Source organism: Hyperolius riggenbachi, chromosome 11, assembly GCF_040937935.1.
Source record: "Hyperolius riggenbachi isolate aHypRig1 chromosome 11, aHypRig1.pri, whole genome shotgun sequence".
NCBI classification, from domain to species: Eukaryota; Metazoa; Chordata; class Amphibia; order Anura; family Hyperoliidae; genus Hyperolius; species Hyperolius riggenbachi.
In genome coordinates, this window is record NC_090656.1 from 37,126,309 (window position 1) to 37,150,369 (window position 24,061).

The 24,061-nt window shown below is 45.7% G+C and overlaps 2 protein-coding genes across 7 annotated transcripts in view; one reads left to right on the forward strand and one right to left on the reverse strand.

Moving 5' to 3' along the window:
• Positions 1–24,061, forward strand: part of SDR42E1 (short chain dehydrogenase/reductase family 42E, member 1) — a 326,449-nt gene that overhangs the window by 180,490 nt on the left and 121,898 nt on the right. The window lies entirely within an intron of this gene.
• The window catches only part of PLCG2 (phospholipase C gamma 2), a 239,888-nt gene that overhangs the window by 128,540 nt on the left and 87,287 nt on the right, over positions 1–24,061 (reverse strand). For all 6 annotated transcript variants that reach the window (XM_068259935.1, XM_068259934.1, XM_068259930.1 and 3 more), the window contains exons 3-7: positions 18,742–18,885; positions 17,221–17,314; positions 15,434–15,481; positions 5,273–5,357; positions 2,763–2,846 (exon numbers count right to left, since the gene is read on the reverse strand). In XM_068259935.1, coding sequence (XP_068116036.1) covers positions 2,763–2,846; positions 5,273–5,357; positions 15,434–15,481; positions 17,221–17,314; positions 18,742–18,885 — 455 coding nt within the window. The remainder of the gene's footprint in view (positions 1–2,762; positions 2,847–5,272; positions 5,358–15,433; positions 15,482–17,220; positions 17,315–18,741; positions 18,886–24,061) is intronic.

Below are 24,061 nucleotides of genomic sequence, written 5' to 3' on the forward strand. Positions count from 1 at the left end.
AGGAGGATAGATGCACAGCAGTGACGGGGAGTGCTGGGAACGGACATCGTAGAAACGTTGTCATGTGGTCTTAATGCTGGTGGCACGTTTAACATGATAATTAATGATTGGAGTAATTACCATTAGAGATGATCACCAATTTTGCATAAATGTAATTTCGCTTTGTAATTTGCAATTACGATGCAAAATTGTAATGTGAAATTTTGTAATTCATTTTGCATGTAAACGTAATCAGGAATTGTAATTGATGCGTAATTAAGTGCCGATTTTAGGGGTTAACCTCCTTGCTGGTTATCCCGAGTAGAGCTCTGGGTAACCCGCTGCGGAGGATTTCTCAGGCCCTGGTGGCCCGATTTACATAATTTTTTTTGTTGCACGCAGCTAGCACTTTGGTAGCTGCGTGTATAATGCAATCGCCACCGCTCGCCGCCGAATCGCCACTACCCACCACGTTAGAGCCCCCCCCCCCCCGAGACCCCGTGTGCAGCCTGGCCAATCAGTGCCAGGCAGCGCTGAGGGGTGGATCGGGACTCCCTCTGACGTCAATGACGTCGGTGACGTCATCGAGATCGTCGCCATGGCGAAGGGGGAAGCCCTAAAGGAATGGGCAAGTGCACCGGTGGCGATCGGAGGGACGCTGCAGGGAGGGGGCATCATGTAGCTACCGCTAGGCTAGCTACATGTTAGAAAAAAAAATTATGCAACAAAAACCTTCCCGCGGCCGCAGGGCCGAGCAGGAATCAGAATGGCAGGGAGGTTAATAGCAAAGCCCCCATACATGCTACCGTCACCAAAATTGCTAGGTATATTAAGAGGAATAGTGAGAACAAGTCAAAAAAGACCTTGTCGTTTTTGAGCAACTTGATTTAAAAAAAAAGCAAAGGAAAAATGTTTTTTAAACGGTCCTTTTTCTGAGTTTAGAAAACATTTTTCCTTTGAATTTCTAAAATCTATTTTCTCAAAAACGACAAGGTCTTTTTGTAAGATTCTTTTTAAACTTATTGCTACTATTCCTCTTGACACAAATATCAATTTTGGTGACGATAGCAGGTATGGGGGCGCAGCACAAAATTACGCAAAAATTACACCAAATCCATTGAATGTCCAAATCGTCATTATGTATGGCCGTAATTGTGAAAATGTAATTAGCAAATTACAATCATCTCCAATTACTTGTGGGATTCCTGTGATATGATCCAAAGAATCTGCATGTAGTGTACTGTACTGTCCACTAAAAGTGATATCAATACCGTTCAAACTTCAATGTCTAATGTTAGTGTGAATGTCGCCTTGTGAATAAAAATCTTAAATCTGCATTTTCAGCAGCATTCATAGTAGAAAAAAGACATCCATTCATCGAGTTCAACCAATTCATCTAATTACAGGAATAAGAGGGGAATGCGTTTTTTTACCACTAGTGTGAAAGTTGCCTAAAGATATCTCTATTCTCTAATGCCAGATGGTTTTATTTCTGCTAATGAGGGTCTTTACTCTATGCCAGTGGAGGGATGCAGATGTGTATAAACCGGGGAAACTGTCCTTACACTTTATGTGTATGCTCTGTACTGATATGATGATACATTTAAGCAACAAGGTGATCAGCTATTAGGGCCCGTTTCCACTTGCAAAGTGGTGCAAGTGCTGCTACCTCGCATCACTTCTGCTTGCAGTCGCGTCACTTCCGCACCTCCCGATGCGAAAGTGACTGGAGGAGATGGGATGCGGCCGTGCGAGAATCTGCAGCATCGCATCGTGAGTAGTGGAAACGGGCCCTTAGAGGGTAATAAGCCTGGCAGAACATGCCTTGGGAGTCTCACGACTGATGGGATTCCTTTATAAAACTAAATTCTTACTTTAGACTATAGATATTATATCATACCTCCCAATTTTTTTGCCAAGTGAGATAACTTCAAGGCACGCCCCATACCACAATTGAAATCACACCCATGCCACACCTCTAATTAGGTCCCTGCCACACCTATAATCACGCCCTCGCCACACCCTTGCCACATCTGTAATCACACCCCTGCCACACCTCTAACTACACCCTTGCCACACCTCTAATCTCACCCCCGCCACACCTCTAACCACACCCCTGCCACACCTCTAATCACACCTCCGCCACACATATAATCACACCCCCACCACACCCCTAATCACATCCCTGCCACACTATTAATTACACCCCTGGGACACAATTAATCCCACCCCTTCCACACTTTACACCAAGTTTAGAGTCAATAGACGCATTTCTCAGTAGAAATATATGTTTATATAATATAATATAAATGTAAGTCAAATGAGGAAGAAAGAGGAATGGCGGGATTTGGCTTCCAAAGTGGGACTGTCCCTCTGACTCTCATCTGTACCGCCTAGACCGCCTAGACAGAGATGGATTAAGATGTAACGGGGCCCTAGGCAAGGTAGTAGATTTGGGGCTCCTTTGTGTTCTTTTTTATAAGCTGAAGTGGAGAGAGGTCAGAGAAGGTGTCAGGTGGGCCCCTTGATACCCATTAGGCCCCAAGCACCTGCCTAGGTTGCCTGGTGGATGATCCTGCTGTGCGCCTAACTTTCTGTTGTGTAATAAGGTTTCTAATGATAGATCAGTGGCTGTCTGATCTGTTTCTGTCTCCCGGTAGCAGAGAATCGGCATTGTCATTGTGACACAACGGTGGACAGTCTTGTAATCTTGTTCTCAGAAACACAGCCAACCCGATTCTATTTAATCAGAAATGGTGAGCGACACGTTTTCCTGTACTTACCGATTTCTGCTGGTCAAACATCAGAGTTTTGTAAAATGAGTGAAAGTGTTCAAAGCTCAGGTCATCCCGACTGATCTTTATTTCCTGTAATCAGAATGAGGAAGTCGTTAACGCATTGTCACATTACAGGAGGACAAAAAGCCTGCAGAGTGAGACTGCAGAGAGCAGACCACTGCTGACCTTATGTATAGGAGTGCTCGATAATCACCTCAATCCCAGCCTCAGACACACCCCTTATAGGATTATGGACCTGAGCATTATGTGATGATGTCACTTCCTAGCCCCTCCCTCAGGCATGCAAGAAATGAACTCATTTGCATTCATCAGGGGAAGGCTGCATTGGAGGAGGGTTGAGGTACAGCATAATAAGAGTGTGAGTCTGGACTGGTGTGAGCTGGTCGAAGATCTCTATGGGCTCCCGCAGAACTGAGGGGCTCCTGATCTCATGGCAATAAGATCTGGCTCCTGATTGGTCAAAGCAAACTGGGATGGATTTGGTGGGGTTGGACAACATTGGTGATCCAGCAAACTTAGGCTGAATGTTTTGTTTAGTGTGTTCCATTTGGGGGCAAGAGCTTGCTACCTTCCTATGGGTCATATCAAAAAGCAGTGTGGTCAACTGAAAGGTTAAAGCGGAATATAACCCTGCATTTCAACTTTGCTCTAAAACATTATTTACAGTATATTATATGCAACCAGCATTTTTTTTTTACTAGACCAGCATTGGAAGGGTTACACAGGGCTTTAAAGTTCCTGGAGATTTCTGCAGACACATCTGAAGCTGATATAGATACATTTTGTTTACATAAATGTATCTAAGTGTTGAATGTGATTCATCTCTCTCACTGAGAAGGAGCTTGGAGGACAGCCAAAGAGTGTGTAACATTTATCAATAGATACATCTAATTAGAATGTAACAATCTGAACTTCTGCATATCTCTCCACGGAACTTTAAACCTCTGTGTTTAACCCTTCCAATGCTGGTCTAGTAAAAAAAAAAAATGCTTTTTGCATATAATATGCTGTAAATAATGTTTTAGAGCAAAGTTGAAATGCAGGGTTATATTCCGCTTTAATGAATTAAAGGCCGTGCAGCCGTTGATCCGAAACAGGCTCAGCTCATTAGGAGTAAAAGACCTCTCTGTGGATGCAGCACAGCACAGTTGCTAATTTTCTAATGTTTTGGTAACTCCTACTATGGTCAGATAGCCCAGGTGAGGCTTGCAAGTTGCTCCAGCTAATAGTCGCACTCAGTAGGTCTCTACTGGCTGTGGAGTGTGCTGGAGGAATCAATATCCAAATAATTTCAGACCAGCCAGGGACTGACCTTCTGCAACTGACCTGTGTATGTTTGCCCGAACTGACATGTGACATGAAGAGATAGACATGTGTATGTACAGTGCCTAGCACACAAATAACTAAGATTTGTTCCTTTTTTTTCTTTCTCTGCCTGAAAGAGTTAAATATCAGGTATGTAAATGGCTGACTCAGTCCTGACTACAGTGTGACCCTCACTGATAAGAAATTCCCCTTTTTACCTCTTTCTTGCTCTCAGAAGCCATTTTCTGCTAGGAAAGTGTTTTATAGTTGGAATTTCTTATCAGTAAGGGCCACACTGTAGTCACTTCCTGTCTGAGTCAGGACTGAGTCTGCCACTTACGTACCTGATATTTAACTCTTTCAGGCAGAGAAAGAAAAAAGGAACACAGCCTAGTTATTGGTGTGCTAGGCACTGTACATACACATGTCTATCTCATCATGTCACATGTCAGTTCGGGTATCCCTTAAAGAGGAACTTTCACCCAGGATTAAACTTCATCCCAATCAATATCCGATTTCCCCTTTCCCACGAGAAAGCGTTACCTTTTCTTGACTACATCATCCGGGACATTGGAGTGGCCTATATTGTTGTGAAACCCCTCCCACAGCGTGATGTCAGGGCCATGGCTCAAACAGTTTCTTGTTTGTGAACCTCATTGCATTGTGGGAAATAATGGCTGATTCCAACTGCCAGGCAAGCAGTATTTCTGTCTAAGCATATATATGTATATTAAAAAATCCCATCACAGTTAGTGGGTGTGTTTATAGATGATGACATTGTGTTTGTTTTTTCCCCCCTTGTCTTTCAGCAGTAAAGATGAAGACCTGCAGATCAAAAAACAAACAAGTTACACGGCAACTATCAATCACTTCTTGATCTCGCTACTATTTTTTAACTTCTCACGTCGCCATGAATTGATTTATATTTACCCTACTGCTATATTTTGGTAAAGTTCCTCTTTAAATCAAACCCCAAGTCTCAGCATAAGATTGGTCAGCAGCTCTCAGAGTCAGGGGGTCTCTCTGCTAGAGAGGGGCTACATGATGATGACCGGATCTCTGTATGACTGGCTATGGGCCCTACAGGGGGTCTCTGAGAGTGTGGTGTTAGACGGAGTAAAACTTCAGTCCATTAAGGGTTAACTGCCCAATGCTGAAACATTGCTGCTGCACAGTGGTGGCAAACCCACCAGTAACTTGTCTTTCAGGGACTTGAGGCTGTTGACTTTGAAGTTCATCTGCGGCAGGATTGTCTTCAGCTCTCGGAGGCTAATACTGGAAGAGACGGAAGAGCGATTATTACATTCAATATGAATGAGCTCATTTCAATTCATCCTTTTTAAAAGGGAACTCTTCCCCAAAGAGTTTCCTGATTTAAGAATGCCTAGTTTTATTGCTAAAAACACTAGTGGAGGCGCCCTTGATGAATGGAAACAACTATAAACTATTGTATGGATGAGAAAGGTACTGTCTTACCATAGCAGAAGGACAAACCAAGTTTAATGGAAAAAGTATTTATTCATGCAACGCATTTCGCGGGTCCTGGCCCACTTCCTCAGATCAGTACAAAGTGCCTTGAGTGCTATTGGCCACGAGCGTGAGCACCTCTAATGCTGGTTTTATTGCTGTCTGTTTCACGGGTGACTGTGTCTTATTTACTAAAGCTGTCCCTGGCTGGAGCCCACTGGAAAACCAACTGGCGCTACACACCCGGCATCATTTCAAAAATAAATAAATACTGTGACCTCTGGGATTTCCCCAAATGTGAGAAACTCAACTGCATAGTTTGAGGAAGTGGGGGACTGTGTTTGAGCTTTAAAAAAAAAAAAGAAATAATAGCTTTCTATTACATAAAAAAATATCCCTTGTGCGCCTCACCTGAGTCATATTAGAGCATAATGGGGATGGCTGATTGAAAGGTTCCTGAATTAAGGCCAATCCACATGTGCAGCAGTGCTGGGTGCAATTGTAGAAATCATTATGCGTGTATTATAATGAGGCAACCATTGTTCTCAGACAGTGTTGGGTAATGTAACAGGGATACAGAGGCGCCAGAAGAACAAAAAAGTCTAAAAAGTGTAAAATTTGTGGAGGCAGTGGTGGACTTACCTCCTCCAAACAGACACAAGATATGCCAACAAAGTTTAGCAGAGCAAATTTATTTACATACTCCAGAGGATAATGCAACGCATTTCGCAGGTATGACCACGCTTCATCAGGCAATAGGTAGGAGTAGGTACAGTGCAGGTCTGTAGCTGGGCCAAGTGTTGGGTAGTGAGACAGCTGTAATGGTAGGGATCACCATATAATGTGAATAAAGTGTGGCGTGTGTATATTGTAGCAGAGCAGGCAATTTGGGCGCCCTGCTGGAAGTTTGGGCAATGTCTTAGGCGCCTATTAAAATGTCCCAAATTACGCCTCAATACCGATATTTCAATTGCCGCCTATGGCAGCACTCGAGAAATTACGTTTTACAGTGGGATTGGTGCCGATTGGCAGTAGGGAGGGGGTTAAGGTTAGTCGTGGGTGGAGGGGTCAGTTACGGTTTTTGTTGGGGGGGGGGGGTTAGGTGTCAGGTAGGAAGTTTATGCAGAGGGGAGGTTTAGGGTTAGGCGTGTCGGAGAATGTTCTGAGTGAGAGCAGGCTTAGGTTTAGCTATAGTGAAATATCGGTATCTATTAGGGCCTGAGCCCACTAACGCAGTTGTGTCTGCTTTTCAGCAACACATCAATGTTACAGATGCTGAAAAGCGGACACAACTGCGTACAACTGCGTTAGTGGGCTCAGGCCCTTACCAATATTTTACAGTTTAAAAGTAAAATATCGGTATTAAATACCAATGTTTTACTATAGGGATTGTCGGGCGCCCAAAGTTTCAGCGCACCTTTTATTCGATAGACGCGTATGGTAGTGTGGCCGCCACTGCTCGCAGTGTTGGGTTCTGAGACTGCTGTGATGGTTGAACTTCTGACACCTCCTGGGGCTGATGTGACGAAGTGACAAGGAATGAAGGGAAAGTATGCCACATATGCGGATCTTTCATCCACTCACTGACAGTTATAGAGATAAAGCTTTCACAGAATGAACAGAATTTGGCTCCATTCTTCCCTAACAGCGGAAATGAGGACGGAGTCTAAAAATACTTACAGGACCACAATCACGGAAATTTTTTACATTTAAAATGCATACGTAAGTAAACAGTGCGTATGAAATGCACATTTATTCCAGAGGAAAATGTGCTATAAATGTTCTTTCTTAAAGTTACCCCAAGGTGAAAATAAACTGATGAGATAAACAATTGTATTTATCCTCCTACTCCTAAAAAATACTTTTTTAGAGATCTCGTGTTTTTCTTCTATATTTAAACATTTACAAAGTAGGTTGAATGTTTTACTGTCTCTAATCAGTGGCAGCCTATTAAGTGTCCCAGAGACAGAAAAAGTCAATAGTTCATGTATTTTATCTCTCCCTGCCCTCAGAAGTTGCATTCTGCCAGGAAAACTTTTATGGATGTAATTTGCTTATCAGTGATGTTTACTATATTCCCGGCAAGCTACTGATAAGACAGAAACTGTCACTTCCATGTCTAGAAATTAAAGGTGGCCATACACTGGTCGATTTGCCATCAGATTCGACCAACAGATAGATCTCTCTCTGATCGAATCTGATCAGAGAGGGATCGTATGGCTGCCTTTACTGCAAACAGATTGTGAATCGATTTCAGCCTGAAACGGTTCACAATCTGTGGTGGTGGTGGTGCTGCCGCTGCTCTACCCGCATACATTACCTGCTCCGCCGGCGCGACTCCCCCCGGTCTCCGCTGTCTTCTTCTCCGCTCTGGTCTGGTCTCCGGGTCCGGCAGGCTTCACTTCTTCCTGCCTGGGGGAAGTTTAAACAGTAGAGTGCCCTCTACTGTTTAAACTTCCTGCCTGGACAGGAAGAAGTGAAGCCTGCCGGACCCGGAGACCAGACCAGAGCGGAGAAGAAGACAGCGGAGACCTGGGGAGTCGCGCCGGCGGAGCAGGTAATGTATTGCAGCTGTATTGCGTTTGTCGTTGGGCACTCGAATGCCGCTAGCGACGCGCTCCCTACCCGCGGGCGATCAACGGTAATTTCCCGCACGGAGCGATCTACGGGACCGATGTATTTCGGGATGAAATAGATCGAAATTTAGCGTTAACAAGTTTGACAGCAGATTCGATCCCAGTGATCGAATCTGCTGTCGATCGGTGGGGAATCGGCCTAGTGTATGGCCAGGTTAACTATTTCAGGCAGCAAAATAAAACAAGTAAAGCAGTCTGGTTATTAATATGTTTTGCCCTCTACATACACATGCTTATCTCATCATGTCACCTCGAGTACACTTTAAGCTACCTACTAACGATACAATTTTGATTGTACTAGCTTACCATTTCTATGTAATATGAGGGACTACGGTACCTAAAGATGCCCATGAACAGTACAATCTTCCAAGTGATCAATTGATCAGATCAGGCAACATTAATGGTGCTGATCAACAACAAATTAATGTTCTATCCATATTTCCGGAAATCTGAATTTTGGAACGATTATTTTAGTCTGATCGGATTGCTTATCATTTTCTCTTCCATTGGTGGGCGTGAATGATTGTTTCCGATCGATCGCAACGTTTGGGAAATTGGATTGTTAATGAGCGCCCCTTAATAATCCAATCGGGGGGGCAGAGGGATAAGGGTACAATCCACAATGGAGTGGGAGGGGTACAGAGGAGAATGGGCTCAGCCTGCACTTGAAGAAACAAAAAGGGAGGGGCTGCGCATCCCAAAATCGAACATGCCACATCTGTTAACCACTAAGGCGTGCACCACCTCTAACAGGCTAAATACCCACCTTGCATACAAACAGATGCTACATTTATTTAAACTATGGCAGATGTTAGCTTCCACAAGTAGTTTGCATGCAAAATACTCAGTATTGGACCCTTCCACAACGATGAGGCCATTCTCTTAGACGGGACCCTAATCTCTAGTTAAAATAACCTGGAACCATACATATGAACCTGGGAGCAGCTAGGCATAAATGTGTAACTTACATATTTGTGGACAGCAAGGAGAGAAGACAGCGCATCCTATAACAGGTCGCAGATTGACTTAGGCTAGGCCACAGTTGTCAGGTACAGATCGGATCCGTTTGAAACGGATCCGGTTCGGTAATTTTTTTTCCCCTTCGTTTTTAACTTTTGTAAATATGTTTGTAGCATACGTTTCCAGTCCGGGGAAACCTATGCCTGGGGGGAGGGAGGGGTCCCCGTCCCCGCTCCCCTCCAGCATGGCGGCCCCCTCCCCACCAACAGGCTGGGACACAGTAAACAGATCCGTTTCTGTGTCCAAAGATGCCTGTGTAGAGGGGGATCCGTTTTTATATTTAATTTTCACTACCCCTCCGTGTATCCGGTAGCGATCAGGGTCCATGAAGTCCTGACAAATCCTTTCAGGTTTTCAAAACGGTTCCCCCGGAACGGCCACGGATCTGTTGTTTTTTTTTTAAACCTTAATAAAGATGGACGCTATTTTTAACATTGGTATCCGTGGCTCCGGTTCTGATCCGGGCCGAAAACCGGAGCCACGGATACGCTTTTAGAACAAGTGTGAACTTACTCAGCTCATGTATGCAGCACCTTTAATAGGCTAACTACACACACTGCACTTGGCTGAGATGATCTGGCCCTTTGCATCTGTCGGTAGCACATGGAGGCCGCTGTACACACACTAGATTGTTTTCAGAGGCAGTCATGAGAACCCTCCAGCATTTTTACGAGTGTTCCAGCCACTCATTGGACTGGAACTACCAAGCGGATCACTTCAGGGGATAATCGTTAGTGATCGACAGCGTGCACAGAAATCATTAGATGCATAAAGGTGCGCCTGTCACATGCAACTGCGTGAAAAGAAAGAACGCACATCACTTCCGTCATCTATTGCTACTGGCTGTGCGTGTCGTCCCATGAGCCTGCACTCTTGTCTGTGTGCTATCATTTACCAGACGCCACGCCCTTGACTATCAATAACTCACCATCCATTGTTTGTTCTTTCCCCACTTCAATCTAGCGTGGATATAAAGCTTAAAGTATATCTGAGATCAACTTAACACAAGGATTATTACTTACCTGGGGCTTCTTCCAGTCCCCATTAGCCCTTAGGCTCCCTCATTATCTGTCCAGTCCCGTCCCTACCACCCTGGTAGTCCCGGCAAAGACACAACCGAGTCTGTTAGGGGCTACTATGCATGTACGGCCCTGGCCACGCCCCTGTAATCTGTGGCAGGGGGCCAGAGGAAGCCTCAGGTAAGTATAAAACCTTGTGTTTTGTTTATCTTAGGTTTACTTTAACCACTTCACCACTGAGGGGTTTTACCCCTTCAGCACCAGAGCAATTTTCACCTTTCAGCGCTCCTTCCATTCATTCATCTATAACTTTATCATTACTTATCGCAATGAAATGAACTATATCTTGTTTTTTTCACCACCAATTAGGCTTCCTTTAGGTGGAACATTATGCCAATAATTATTTTATTCTAAATGTGTTTTCATGGGAAAATAGGAAAAAAGATGGGGAAAATTCATTATTTTTCAGTTTTCGACCATTATAGTTTTTAAATAATGCATGCTACTGTAATTAAAACCCATGAAATGTATTTGCCCATTAGTCCCAGTTATAAAACCGTTTAAATTATGTCCCTATCACAATGTTTGGCGCCAATATTTTATTTGGAAATAAAGGTGCATTTTGTTCTGTTTTGCGTCCATCCCTAATTACAAGCCCATAGTTTATAAATTAACAGTGTTATACCCTCTTGACATAAATATTTAAAAAGTTCAGTCCCTAAGGTAACTATTTATGTTTTTTTTTTATTGTAATTTTTTTTTTTTTTAATTACAAAAAAAAAAAATGGGGAGTGTGGGAGGTAATGAGTTAATTTTTTTTGTGTAAAACTAATGTATTTGAATATGAAAAATGCTTTAGGGTGTAGTTTTACTATTTGGCCACAAGATGGCCAAAGTAACTTTTGTTTATGCGACCTGCAAGCGTCGGAAGGACGCGTGCAGGAAGTGCTATGAGGCTGGGAATTTTTTTTTCACAATGATCGCGCTGCTTCTTATAGAAGAAGCGGATCATTGCAGGGCTTAGATCAACGAACGGGCACGTTTTTTCCCGTTCATTGATCTCCGGGCGAGCAGGCGGCGGCGTGCACGAGAGCGGGAGTGCGCGCACGAGCGAGTGGGAGCGCGAGCAGCGGCGGGAGCGCGGGTGGTACGGATATCTCCGTCCCTGGGGGTGAAAGGATGGAAAAAGGGACGGAGATATCCGTACAGCTGGGGGTAAAGTGGTTAAAGTGATCCTGAGATGGAGGGGGGTTATACATACCCGGGGCTTCCTTAAGCCCCATCCAGGTTCATTGTTCCCTCTGCACGCACAGTACGCCCTGGACGGGAAGTCTTTCCGGGGCCAATTACAGAAGATCCAGTAGGCGCAGCAGGACGGCGAGGGAGCGATAAGCCTGGAGGTGGCTGGAGGAAGCCCCAGGTACGTATAACCCCCCCCCCCGCAAGTTTACTTAAAGGGCTTGTTTCCACTAGGGGCAATTTGTAGCCACTCCCCATGCACATTTGAGCAGGGAGTCGCAGCCTACTGAAATCAATAGGCTGCTTCTGAATTTGCGTGCAGGGAAAACAACAGCCAGTCGGCAGCCTTTTTCTGCATCACGCATGCTAATCCCCATAGCCATGCATGGCACGGCTAGAGGGTCGTGTACTCGCAACAAATCATCACAGAGACACAAGAGGAAACTCGCATTGATAAATGAATATGGATCAGCTGACTGTGAAAGACTCGCACTCCTTCCTCTCCAGTTCCAGATCTGGAATTGTTTGTTTAATGCTGAAGTTAAACTGCAGTGCTGGAAAATATTACATACAGTATAATACAACTTTGTTCTATGAGAACTATTCCCATCAGAGACCAGGGCATTTCCTGCATTTCCCAGAGCCACCTTCTCCCTGAATCTCAGACCAACAGAAAGCTCTGCGCACGTGAATCTACAAACAATATACCGACAGTTTCCACCATTGTGTTGTAGTAGAGCATTGTACTACGGAGATCGGCTTTCCATGGCTGTAAAACTACAGGAAGTATGAAAGCCACACCCACAGCGCCCAAATGTCCTTCATCTCCGGGGACAGACCCAAGCCTTGCAAATTTTTCCCTGAAAATGTTGTAAAATGTATCATCTGAGTTACAAAATTGCTTTTGCTCTTTCTTTCGCTCTCTCTGTCTCAGTCTCTGGCTCTTATTCAATTCACTTTTTCTCTTAAAAGACAACTGAGAGGGATACAGAGGCTGCCATATTTATTTCCTCTTAAACAATACCAGTTGCCTTGGAATCCTGCTGATCTTTCATGCAACAGTAGTGTCTGAATCACACACCTGAAACATTCATGCGACAAATGAGTCAAACATCTGATCTGCATATAATGTATGTTCAATCTCTATGGCTAATGTGCATTGTTAAAAAATAAATCAGGCGATGTGCAGAAATAAATATGGCAGCCTCCAATATCCCTCTCACGTCGGTTGTCCTTTTTCTCCTAGGTGATTTTATTTCACGCCTTAAAGGGAACCTGAGGGCCCTTTCACACTGTGGCGGTGCGGCCGCACTGCTACCGCGGCCTAATGAAAGTCTGTGGAGAAGTTCTTACTTTTCACGTTGCGGTACGCTGCCCCAGAAATGCCCGATTTAACACTAGCGCATACCTATATTACCGCAGGGCTCCTTTGGCGATCTACAGCGGCCCAGAAATCATGTTAGTCTATGGCAACGCTGGGTTCGTCTAGACCAGGAGTGTCAAACTCAAATACAAAATGGGCCGAAATTGAACACTGGGAACTAATCGCGGGCCAACCTCAATGTCTACTGACCACCTTGTAAAGTTCTCTGGTGTCTTATGGCTCCCCTCCAACCCCTATACAGTTCCCTGGTGTCTAGTGGTCCTCCTCCGTCCCCTATACAGTTCGCTGGTGTCTAGTGGTCCTCCCTCCCCTATACAATTCCCTAGTGTTTAATGTTTTCCCCCTACATGCCTCATATGACTTCCCTGGTGTTCTAAGGCATCACCTCCATTATAGCTTCCCTGGTGATCTAGAGTGGGCCAAACATAATGCAAAGTGAGGAAACCACGTGGGGCCAAATTTAATGGCTCTAAGGGCCAGATTTGGCCCGTGGGCCGGAGTTTGACATGTATGGTCTAGACGCAGGGTTAGTGTATGGTGACCTGGGGAGAGGGCCGTGCCTGGGCAGTACGCACTGGACCGGAGGACTTTCTGGGGGAATTTGAAAAGGACCCAGGTGGTGCAGAAGGACGATGAGGGATCGGTCAGCCTGGAGGGTAACACAAGCCCCTAGTGGCTGGACCGCACAATGCCTTCCAATCGGTTTCAGCACACAGACCATGCAATCTGTGGTCGCAATCGGTGCGCAGAAACCGATGGGATTTTGGCAGCAGATCGACTGGAAGGGAGCTTGTGAGTTACGGTATTACAAATTACACACTATTTCAGGGTATAACTGCCACCACCTCTGTTCAAATGGGACAGAGGAACCCACTGACTGGCTGATTCTAGATCTGCAAATAAAAACGGTTAAACACACTGTATTTTATCTAGCTATCAACAATAGTAGCGACTCTTCAGAAGCCAGGGTTCGGTTTTGTGTTGCTGAATAATAGGTGTAGCCGAACAAATAAAAGACGTTAGCGTTGTTTATTATGAATGCAATATAAATAATTAATATATACAGAAAATCGTTAAAATCAACAATAATTGCTACTACAATTACAGAAAAACAGTTCTACTCTGCAGTGTGCACAGCTAAATTTCACTATATGCACAATACTACAATACCATGAAAAGCTAAACAATTCTACCTCCATTACACCTGATCTAACTTTCCTTGAAATATATACAGATCTACCCCCCCCCCCCCTCTCTCTTTCCCTCTCCTTCCTTTCACCATGAGATTGCAAGAATAAGAAACCCCTCCCCTCCTTCCCTTTATAAGGGTGATTTATTAGGATTGGTTGCTGGGGCAAGATATGCATTGTGGGAAGCAGTTATTGGCTGAGTAGAGGGAGTTTTGCACAGTTCTTTTCCTGCCTGACTGTCGCTTTGCGATATTCGCCATCCAGGTCGTTAAGCGAGATTGGGACCAATTTGTAAAATTCACTTGCGCATCCTTAGTCCTTATCTGCTGCCTCTTTTTTCCAAGCTCATCATTGGCTGCCAAATGCCAATAACCCAGAAGATTCAATTCAAACTTTTAACCCCACCCACAAAGCTCTCCACAATCTCTCTCCCCATACATATCCTCATTAGTCTCCATTCACTACCCCAACCACAACCTCCTGTCTGCACACAACCTTTTTCTGTCCTCCTCTAAAATCATCTCCTCCAATCCATGTATACAGGATTTCTCACAAGCCTATCCCTTACTCTGGAATACCTTTCCTATATACATCCCTCACTCTCCAAACCTTGCTGACTTCAAGCACACCATCAAAAGGCACTTTTTCAGACAAGCATACAATCTCACCTTGGATATTCCACCTCAAGCCTCTGGACAAGCTGCGGTCCTGACTATAATCTGATTTAAAAAAATCCTTGAATAAAAACCTTATATCGTCCTACCTCTGTTTCCTCCGTATTTCTTTAGATTGTAAGTAGAGATGTAACTATAGGGGTGCAACCAGCAGGGTCCAGAGGTTCGGGGGTGGTCCAACTTTAAGCCCCCTCCCCCCCCCCCTCTCCCCCCTACAGGGTTCCATTCTCCAGATCAGGTGCTTTTGTGACTGCACTTGTTATGGACATGAAGATTGTTTTATAACTCTTGCAACATGGGCCCCCAGGGTGGAATGGTGAACAATGGGAGGGGTATGAACATTGGGGGGCCTGTCAAAGTTATTCTGGCAGCCGTCATGATTTGTAGTTCCGCTCCTGATTGTAAGCTCACACAGTGGTGGCGTTCTCTCCCTTTTATGTCTTGTAAATCGCTTTACATTTTCCTAATCGCTATATTATTAGCTCTATAACCTGTTATACTGTCTACCATTTCTGTGTCGTGTACCACTGTTTGTATTGTTATGCACCATGTTTATTTTTTCCCTCTGTACAGCAACACAGAAGATGATGGCACCATATAAACTAATGACAATAATAACATAGATTGATGGATTTTGCTGTGCTGCTGCATCGTATTGTCTGGCGGCTGAGTGGATATCTCCAGCTACATAAAGGTGACATATGACAGGAATGTGGTCTTACCTGTTTCTCCTGGTCAGATCCACTGAATAGATTTGTTTCCTTAGCCAGCTGTGAACAGTAAAGTGAATACAAGTTATCAGTCATGTTATATACAGGTCTACAATACAGAACAGAGTGTCATATCTGTCAGTCCCCAACCTGCACAGAGCTCAGCTAGTGTCACAACTGATAGATACTGCAAGCAGGGCCGGTTTAAGCAACAAACGGGCCCCAGGGCAAAATAAACCTGGGGGGCCCCCCAACAGATACCCCAGAACAAAAATCGGCATTAACCACGGACCAGCTTATTTTCCTGATATCAGTGCAGCGTGGGTTCTCCAGCCCGCAGGCCGCAGCACCGATCAGGATTTAGCCAGGGCGATTAGACTTCCCCCCTTTTTTCCCCACTAGGGGGATGTCCTGCTGGGGGGGTCTGATCGCCGCCGGCTTGCTGTGCTTTGCAGGGGGGGGGGGGCTCTTCAAAGCCCCCCTCCGCAGCGTTTTCTGCGCTCCCTCTCCCTCCCTACCTCTCTCTTCATGGGCTGCGCAGGACGGATAACTGTCCTGCTCATTGTAGGATAGGCTTCAGCCTATCATATGCCGGCGATCCCCGGCCAATCAGAGGCCGGGGATCGCCAAACTGCCTTACAGCGCTGCTGCGCAGCAGCGCCGTATGACGTAAACAGCGGGGATCTCTTCCTCGAGTGTTTACATTACGTGTGCGAGCCGCGATTGGCGGCTCGCACACTGTTCACGGAGACACCCTTCATGAACTGGCATGGAAAGGCCGCTCGTTTGAGCTGCCGTTTCCATGCTATACCACTAACGACCCGCCGACGCCTATAGGCGTTAGGCGGTCGTTAAGTGGTTAAGGGACCTTTTTTGCAGATGGTATAGTCAGGGTGTGAAGCCCCAATCGGTCGGAGCTCCACATTCTGGCTATCCCAGCCTGCATGGGGGACAAGGGGTTAAAAAGTTTCAGGAGGGGGGACCCCACATAATTAAAAAAAAAAATTCCCACACTCTAAACATAAAAAAATTTAGAAAAATAGAAAAAAATGCCAGGGATCTTCATACAGCCATATTGCGGCTGTATAGCGATTCCTGGCCAAAGCGATGCGGCTGCGTATGAATCCCCAGGAAACCCCGTCAGGAAATGTATTGCTCTTTCTTTTAATACATGTAAAATAGCATGTAAGGTGGATTTGCTATTAACCGTTAAAGATGGCGGGTTTTTAAATGTGTTTTTTTTTTTTCCTTTGAAACTTTAAAGTCGATTTTCTCAAAAACCATAAGGTCTTTTTGAAAATGAGTTTTTCCACTTGTAGCCACTGGGGGCCCCTATAGGCTCTGGGGCCCTGGGGCAATTGCCTCCTTTGCCTCTATGGTAGCACCGGCCCTGACTGCAAGAGAGGACCTGTACACTTCATAACTGTCATTCTCCAACCTGCACAGACTGCAAAAAGCACAGCCAGTGTCAGTGTGACAACTGGGAATTACTACAGGAGAGGACAAAGAGGACCTGTACACCTAATATCTATCATTCCCCAACCTGCACAGACAGCACAGAGCTCAGCCAGTGTCAGTGTGACAGTTGATAGTTACTGCAGGAGAGCACAAAGAGCACCTGTAAACCCCATTAACCCGATTACTGTCTGCTGAATGTACAGTGCAAACCATGAACCTCTCTTAACTTCACATAAACATATTAGCATAATGAATAAATAGTTTAAAAGGTTAATTTGTAAATTTGTAGGATTGCAACCCTCTTTGAAACAGCTGGTTTGCATTACAGCTGTGAGTCTCACCTTTCGATAACGGCCTGTGTCGGAGCATTGCTGACTTCTTCTAGTAATAGGTTCAGCCCACATTTCCACCTCTCTGCATCTTCGAAAGAATCCACTGCAATATCCAGGAGAGAGATTACTAACACTCATCGTTTACCCTAACAGCCTTAAGTCCAATTATAGCAGAATGGTTCCCTTATAGGGTGAAGAGAGGTTAGAATATCTGGCAAGATTTCAGTGCTATCTGTTTCCTCATTGAGGAAATGGCCTGATGGGTATAAGCAGTGGGGAGGAAGGAGCACAGAGTACGGTCACACTGGGGAGTTTGCGTTGAGTTCCCTGGAAAAAAAAAGGTTCGCAAGGCAATGGAGGAGAAATGTCGCATTGTGTGCCATACTTGCCCCGTGCGACACCTACAGTGAAGCATACCCTACATAGAAAGTATGCTTCACTGCCATTGTTAACACGCATGCTTTGCGGTAACACACTGCGTGCATCAAGTTACGCCAACAGATTCCATTGCACCGCACTGCTGACGCATCGATGTGAAAGTACCCATACAATGTTATTGCATTGCGTTAGCGATGCAATTATTCTGTACGACGGAATGCAACACGTCAGTGTAAATGTATCCGTCAGGACTGCAGAAGGGAGACATTTGTTCTTAAGGATCTGACCATCTCCTTCAAGAAACCAGGGTGGTCTTTAAGGAGGAGTGGGAGGTATTAGCATCTCACTGACCATCTCTAATACCTTCCTCCCCCCCCCTCCCAAGTTGCTATGACTTGGAGGGGGAATAGTATTTAACACCATTGGGGACTTAAGGCGGACCTGAAATAATAAAAAAACAAAGTTTCGCTTCTGCCAGCCCCGTGCAGCCATCCTGTCCTGTGCCGGTCCTCCATGATTCTCCGTTCTTCCGCCAGCTGTTTTCGGTACTATCGCTATTAACACAGGGCCTAAAGCGGCTGGCGGTGGAAGAGCGTAGAATCATTGAGGACCGGCGTAGGACAGGAAGGCCGCACGGGGCTGGCAGAAGCCCCAGGTAAGTGAAACTCTTTGTTTTGTTTTTTATTATTTCAGTTCCGCTTTAAGTCCCCGATGGCATTAAATATTATTCCCCCTCCGAGACGTAGCAACTCAGGGGGAAAAGTAATTCGAGGTCCGGCGATCTAACGCTCCCAGCGCACTATAGCATTAATGCTATAGTGGCACCATGTGTTTAAACCACCTGCTTCGGTCCCATCTGCCACATTACAGCAGAGGGGTCCTTACTGCTTATCTCATACTTCTCAAACTCACCAGGATCACTCAAAACTCCCACCAGACCCAATCATTCATGGTCAGAATGTTTTGTAAGAGGTCATCACTTTCCATAAACCGATTGAACAATAGATATTGCAGAGATGGAGCAGTTGCCCAGAGCAACCAGTGTGCTGTAGCCTGATTGGTCACTCTGGTCACCTGCACCATTGTGGTAGTACGGCCAGCGAGACTCATATGCTCACATAGAGGTAGGGCCTATTAGGAGGTTTTGCTCACCCTCTAAACTTAACGTGTTAAGGACAAACTGGTTTCCGTAGAAGATGGTGAAGCAGCATTCTTCCTTCATGCGTGAGGCCTTCCCCCGCTCAAAATCCTTGCAGTTTTTCCCATTCCGAATCTCCTTCACTTCCGAGAGGTCCACTGCACAAAAAGCACAGACAGTACATTGTTCAACATTAGTGCGACAGAACCAAGTAAGGGAAAAAATGTGTACAGAGCATCTACATACTACTAACACATCTCCATATTACATACATCTCCATATTACACATCTACATAGCGGATGCAGGTATACAGTCCTGGCCAAAAGTGTTGAGAAGGGCACAAATACTGCGTCCAGTGAAAAATGGCGCCGGCAAAATAATGGCGCCCCCTTCTGCCCGATATATATTTAAAACGATATTTATCGTTTTAAAGGTTAAAATAGTGCAGACCTTTAAAAACGAAAATTATCGTTTTAAAACTTTTTTTTTCTCCTGCCTGAACGATATTTATCGTTTTAACCCCTGCTTTGCTGCCGTTTGGAAAATATCTGCCCGCCGGCTTTAATGTTTAATAGCAAAGCCCCCTTAAAAGCTAAAAACACCAAATTTGCAGGGAATGTTAAGAAGAAAATTGTGAACAAGAGGAAAAAAAATCTTTCAAAAAGACCTTATAGTTTTTGAGAAAATCGATTTTGAATATTCTTCTTCTGACCGTGGGAAAATTAAGCGCCCGCCGACTTTAGCGGTTAATAGCAAAGCCCCTTTAAATGCCAGAAACACCAAATGTGTAGGGAATGTTAAGAAAAATAGTGGGAACACGAAAAAAAAAAATTGTTCAAAAAGACCTTATAGTTTTTGAGAAAATCGATTTTAAATCTTCAAAGGAAATGTATCCATTTAAATCGCGTACTGACATTTCGTGGAAACTTTTTCCGCCGACTTTAGCAGTTAATAGCAAAGTCCCCTTAAATCCTAGCAACACCAAATTTGCAGGATATGTTAAAAAGATACTGGGAAACAATATTTAAAAAAAAAAATTGAAAAATTTTATTTTTTTTTTAAATTAAATTTTTTGGGTTATGTTCAGAGTGTGGGAAAAGTTTTGAAAAAAATGACGTGGGGTCCCCTGTCCCGAGCCTCTGTAACCCCTTGTCTCCCATGCAGGCTGGGATAGCCAGAATTCGGAGCCCCGGCCGACTGGGGCTTCGCACCCTGAGCTATACCAGCCCGCATGGTCCATGGTATGGGGGGGGCTTCGGGGGGCGGCCAAGCCTTCCCCTCCCCCCCGGAGCCCTTGTCCAATCCATGGACAAGGGGCTCTTCCCCACCTCCGGTGCCCCAGGAGGAGGTGGGGGCGACGAATCCCTGGGGGGGGGTTCATGGTGGCATCTGGGAGTCCCCTTTAAGAAGGGGAACCCAGATGCCTGCCCCCCCTCCCAGGAGAAATGAGTATAGGGGTGCAGGAGTACCCCTTACCCATTTCCATAAAGGGTTAAATGAAATAAAAACACAACCACGAGAAAAGTCCTTTAATGTTCTAAATTAACCAGAAATACTTACCTGTACCTTTAAGAAAAAAATCCCACGTCAATTAGGTCCCACGACAGTATCCTCTGTCTTGCGACCTTCTGTTACATCTTGATTGAAGATCTCCGCCGCCCCGACGCCACACACGCCGCCTCCGCCACCGCACTGCTCTTAGCTATACTTAGTATAGCTAAGAGCAAAAAGCATCTTTAAATTTTAGCTCCAATGGTCCCCATTGGTTCCTTAACAGACCAATGGGGATCAGGAGGATCCCCATTGGTCGATAAGGAACCAATGGGGAGCCTTGGAGCCAAAATGTGAAGATGCTTTTTGTTCTCAGCTATACTTAGTAAAGCTGAGAGTTGCGTCTATGCATCTATACAGACGCATTAGCGCTAGCTGCCGCTGCCCTCCCTGCCTCCCCCCATCTGTCACCCTCACCCATGCTGGCACCCATGGGTGCATTGGGTGCCAGCATGGGTGAGGGTGACAGGTGGGGGGAGGCAGGGCGGGCAGCGGCAGCTAGCGCTAATGCGTCTGTATAGACGCATAGACGCAACTCTCAGCTATACTTAGTATAGCTGAGAGCAGTGCGGCGGAGGCGGCGTGTGTGGCGTCGGGGCGGCGGAGATCTTCAATCAACATGTATCAGAAGATCGCAAGATAGAGGATACTGTCGTGGGACCTGATTGGCGTGGGATTTTTTTCTTAAAGGTACAGGTAAGTATTTCTGGTTAATTTAGAACATTAAAGGACTTTTCTCGTTGTTGTGTTTTTATTTCATTTAACCCTTTATGGAAATGGGTAAGGGGTACTCCTGCACCCCTATACTCATTTCTCCTGGGAGGGGGGGTGGGCATCTGGGGGACCCCTTTTTAAAAGGGACTCCCAGATGCCACCATGACCCCCCCCCCCCCAGGAAATCGCGGCCTCCACCTCCACCGCCCATCGGAGGTGGAGAAGAGCCCCTTGTCCATGGATTGGACAAGGGGCTCCGGGGGGGAGGGGGAGGCTTGGCCGCCCCTCCCCCCCGGAGCCCCCCCATACCATGGACCATGCGGGCTGGTATAGCTCAGGGTGCGAAGCCCCAGTCGGCCGGGGCTCCGCATTCTGGCTATCCCAGCCTGCATGGGAGACAAGGGGTTACAGAGGCTCGGGAGAGGGGACCCCACGTGGTTTTTTTTTTAAAATTTATTTCCCCCACTCTGAACATGAAAAAAAAAATTGATAGCAAATTCAAAAAAAAAATGACGTGGGGTCCCCCCTCCCGAGCCTCTGTAACCTCTTGTCCCCCATGCAGGCTGGGATAGCCAGAATGCGGAGCCCCGGCGGACTGGGGCTTCGCACCCTGAGCTATACCAGCCCGCATGGTCCATGGTATGGGGGGGCTCCGGGGGGGAGGGGCGGCCAAGCCTCCCCCTCCCCCCCGGAGCCCCTTGTCCAATCCATGGACAAGGGGCTCTTCTCCACCTCCGATGGGCGGTGGAGGTGGAGGCCGCGATTTCCTGGGGGGGGGGGGATTCATGGTGGCATCTGGGAGTCCCCTTTAAAAAGGGGTCCCCCAGATGCCCACCCCCCCTCCCAGGAGAAATGAGTATAGGGGTGCAGGAGTACCCCTTACCTATTTCCATAAAGGGTTAAATGAAATAAAAACACAACAACGAGAAAAGTCCTTTAATGTTCTAAATTAACCAGAAATACTTACCTGTACCTTTAAGAAAAAAATCCCACGCCAATCAGGTCCCACGACAGTATCCTCTATCTTGCGATCTTCTGATACATGTTGATTGAAGATCTCCGCCGCCCCGACGCCACACACGCCGCCTCCGCCGCACTGCTCTCAGCTATACTAAGTATAGCTGAGAGTTGCGTCTATGCGTCTATACAGACGCATTAGCGCTAGCTGCCGCTGCCCTCCCTGCCTCCCCCCACCTGTCACCCTCACCCATGCTGGCACCCAATGCACCCATGGGTGCCAGCATGAGTGAGGGTGACAGGTGGGGGGAGGCAGGGAGGGCAGCGGCAGCTAGCGCTAACGCGTCTGTATAGATGCATAGACGCAACTCTCAGCTATACTAAGTATAGCTGAGAACAAAAAGCATCTTTAAATTTTGGCTCCAAGGCTCCCCATTGGTTCCTTATCGACCAATGGGGATCCTCCTGATCCCCATTGGTCTGTTAAGGAACCAATGGGGACCATTGGAGCTAAAATTTAAAGATGCTTTTTGCTCTTAGCTATACTAAGTATAGCTAAGAGCAGTGCGGTGGCGGAGGCGGCGTGTGTGGCGTCGGGGCGGCGGAGATCTTCAATCAACATGTAACAGAAGGTCGCAAGATAGAGGATACTGTCGTGGGACCTAATTGACGTGGGATTTTTTTCTTAAAGGTACAGGTAAGTATTTCTGGTTAATTTAGAACATTAAAGGACTTTTCTCGTGGTTGTGTTTTTATTTCATTTAACCCTTTATGGAAATGGGTAAGGGGTACTCCTGCACCCCTATACTCATTTCTCCTGGGAGGGGGTGCAGGCATCTGGGTTCCCCTTCTTAAAGGGGACTCCCAGATGCCACCATGAACCCCCCCCAGGGAGTCGTCGCCCCCACCTCCTCCTGGGGCACCGGAGGTGGGGAAGAGCCCCTTGTCCATGGATTGGACAAGGGCTCCGGGGGGGAGGGGAAGGCTTGGCCGCCCCTCCCCCCCGAAGCCCCCCCGTACCATGGACCATGCGGGCTGGTATAGCTCAGGGTGCGAAGCCCCAGTCGGCCGGGGCTCCGCATTCTGGCTATCCCAGCCTGCATGGGAGACAAGGGGTTACAGAGGCTCGGGAGGGGGGACCCCACGTCATTTTTTTCAAAACCTTTCCCACGCTCTGAACATAACCCAAAAAATTTAATTAAAAAAAAATATATATATATTTTCAATTTTTTTTTAAAAATATTGTTTCTCAGTATCTTTTTAACATATCCTGCAAATTTGGTGTTGCTAGGATTTAAGGGGACTTTGCTATTAACTGCTAAAGTCGGCGGAAAAAGTTTCCACGAAATGTCAGTACGCGATTTAAATGGATACATTTCCTTTGAAGATTTAAAATCGATTTTCTCAAAAACTATAAGGTCTTTTTGAACAATTTTTTTTTCTTCGTGTTCCCACTATTTTTCTTAACATTCCCTACACATTTGGTGTTTCTGGCATTTAAAGGGGCTTTGCTATTAACCGCTAAAGTCGGCGGGCGTTTAATTTTCCCACGGTCAGAAGAAGAATATTCAAAATCGATTTTCTCAAAAACTATAAGGTCTTTTTGAAAGATTTTTTTCCCTCTTGTTCACAATATTCTTCTTAACATTCCCTGCAAATTTGGTGTTTTTAGCTTTTAATGGGGCTTTGCTATTAAACATTAAAGCCGGCGGGCAGATATTTTCCAAACGGCAGCAAAGCAGGGGTTAAAACAATAAATATCGTTTGGGAGCAATATAAATATAAACGATAAATATCGTTTTTAAAGCCGGCGCCATTTTTTAGCTGTCAAAAACGAAAAATAACTAGTGATAATGGTTCTCTATGGGGCGCCGTTTTTTAACTACGATAACTGGCGCCATTTTTAACGGACCCCACAAATACTGGTTTTCACAAAGTTTGCTGCTTCAGTGTTTTTAGCTCTTTTTGTCAGCTGTTCCTGTGATGTACTGAAGCATAATTACAGGCATAAGTTTTAAAAGCTTCTATTGACGATGACATCAAGATTATATAGTTACATAGTTACATCGTTATTTTGGTTGAAAAAAGACATACGTCCATCGAGTTTAACC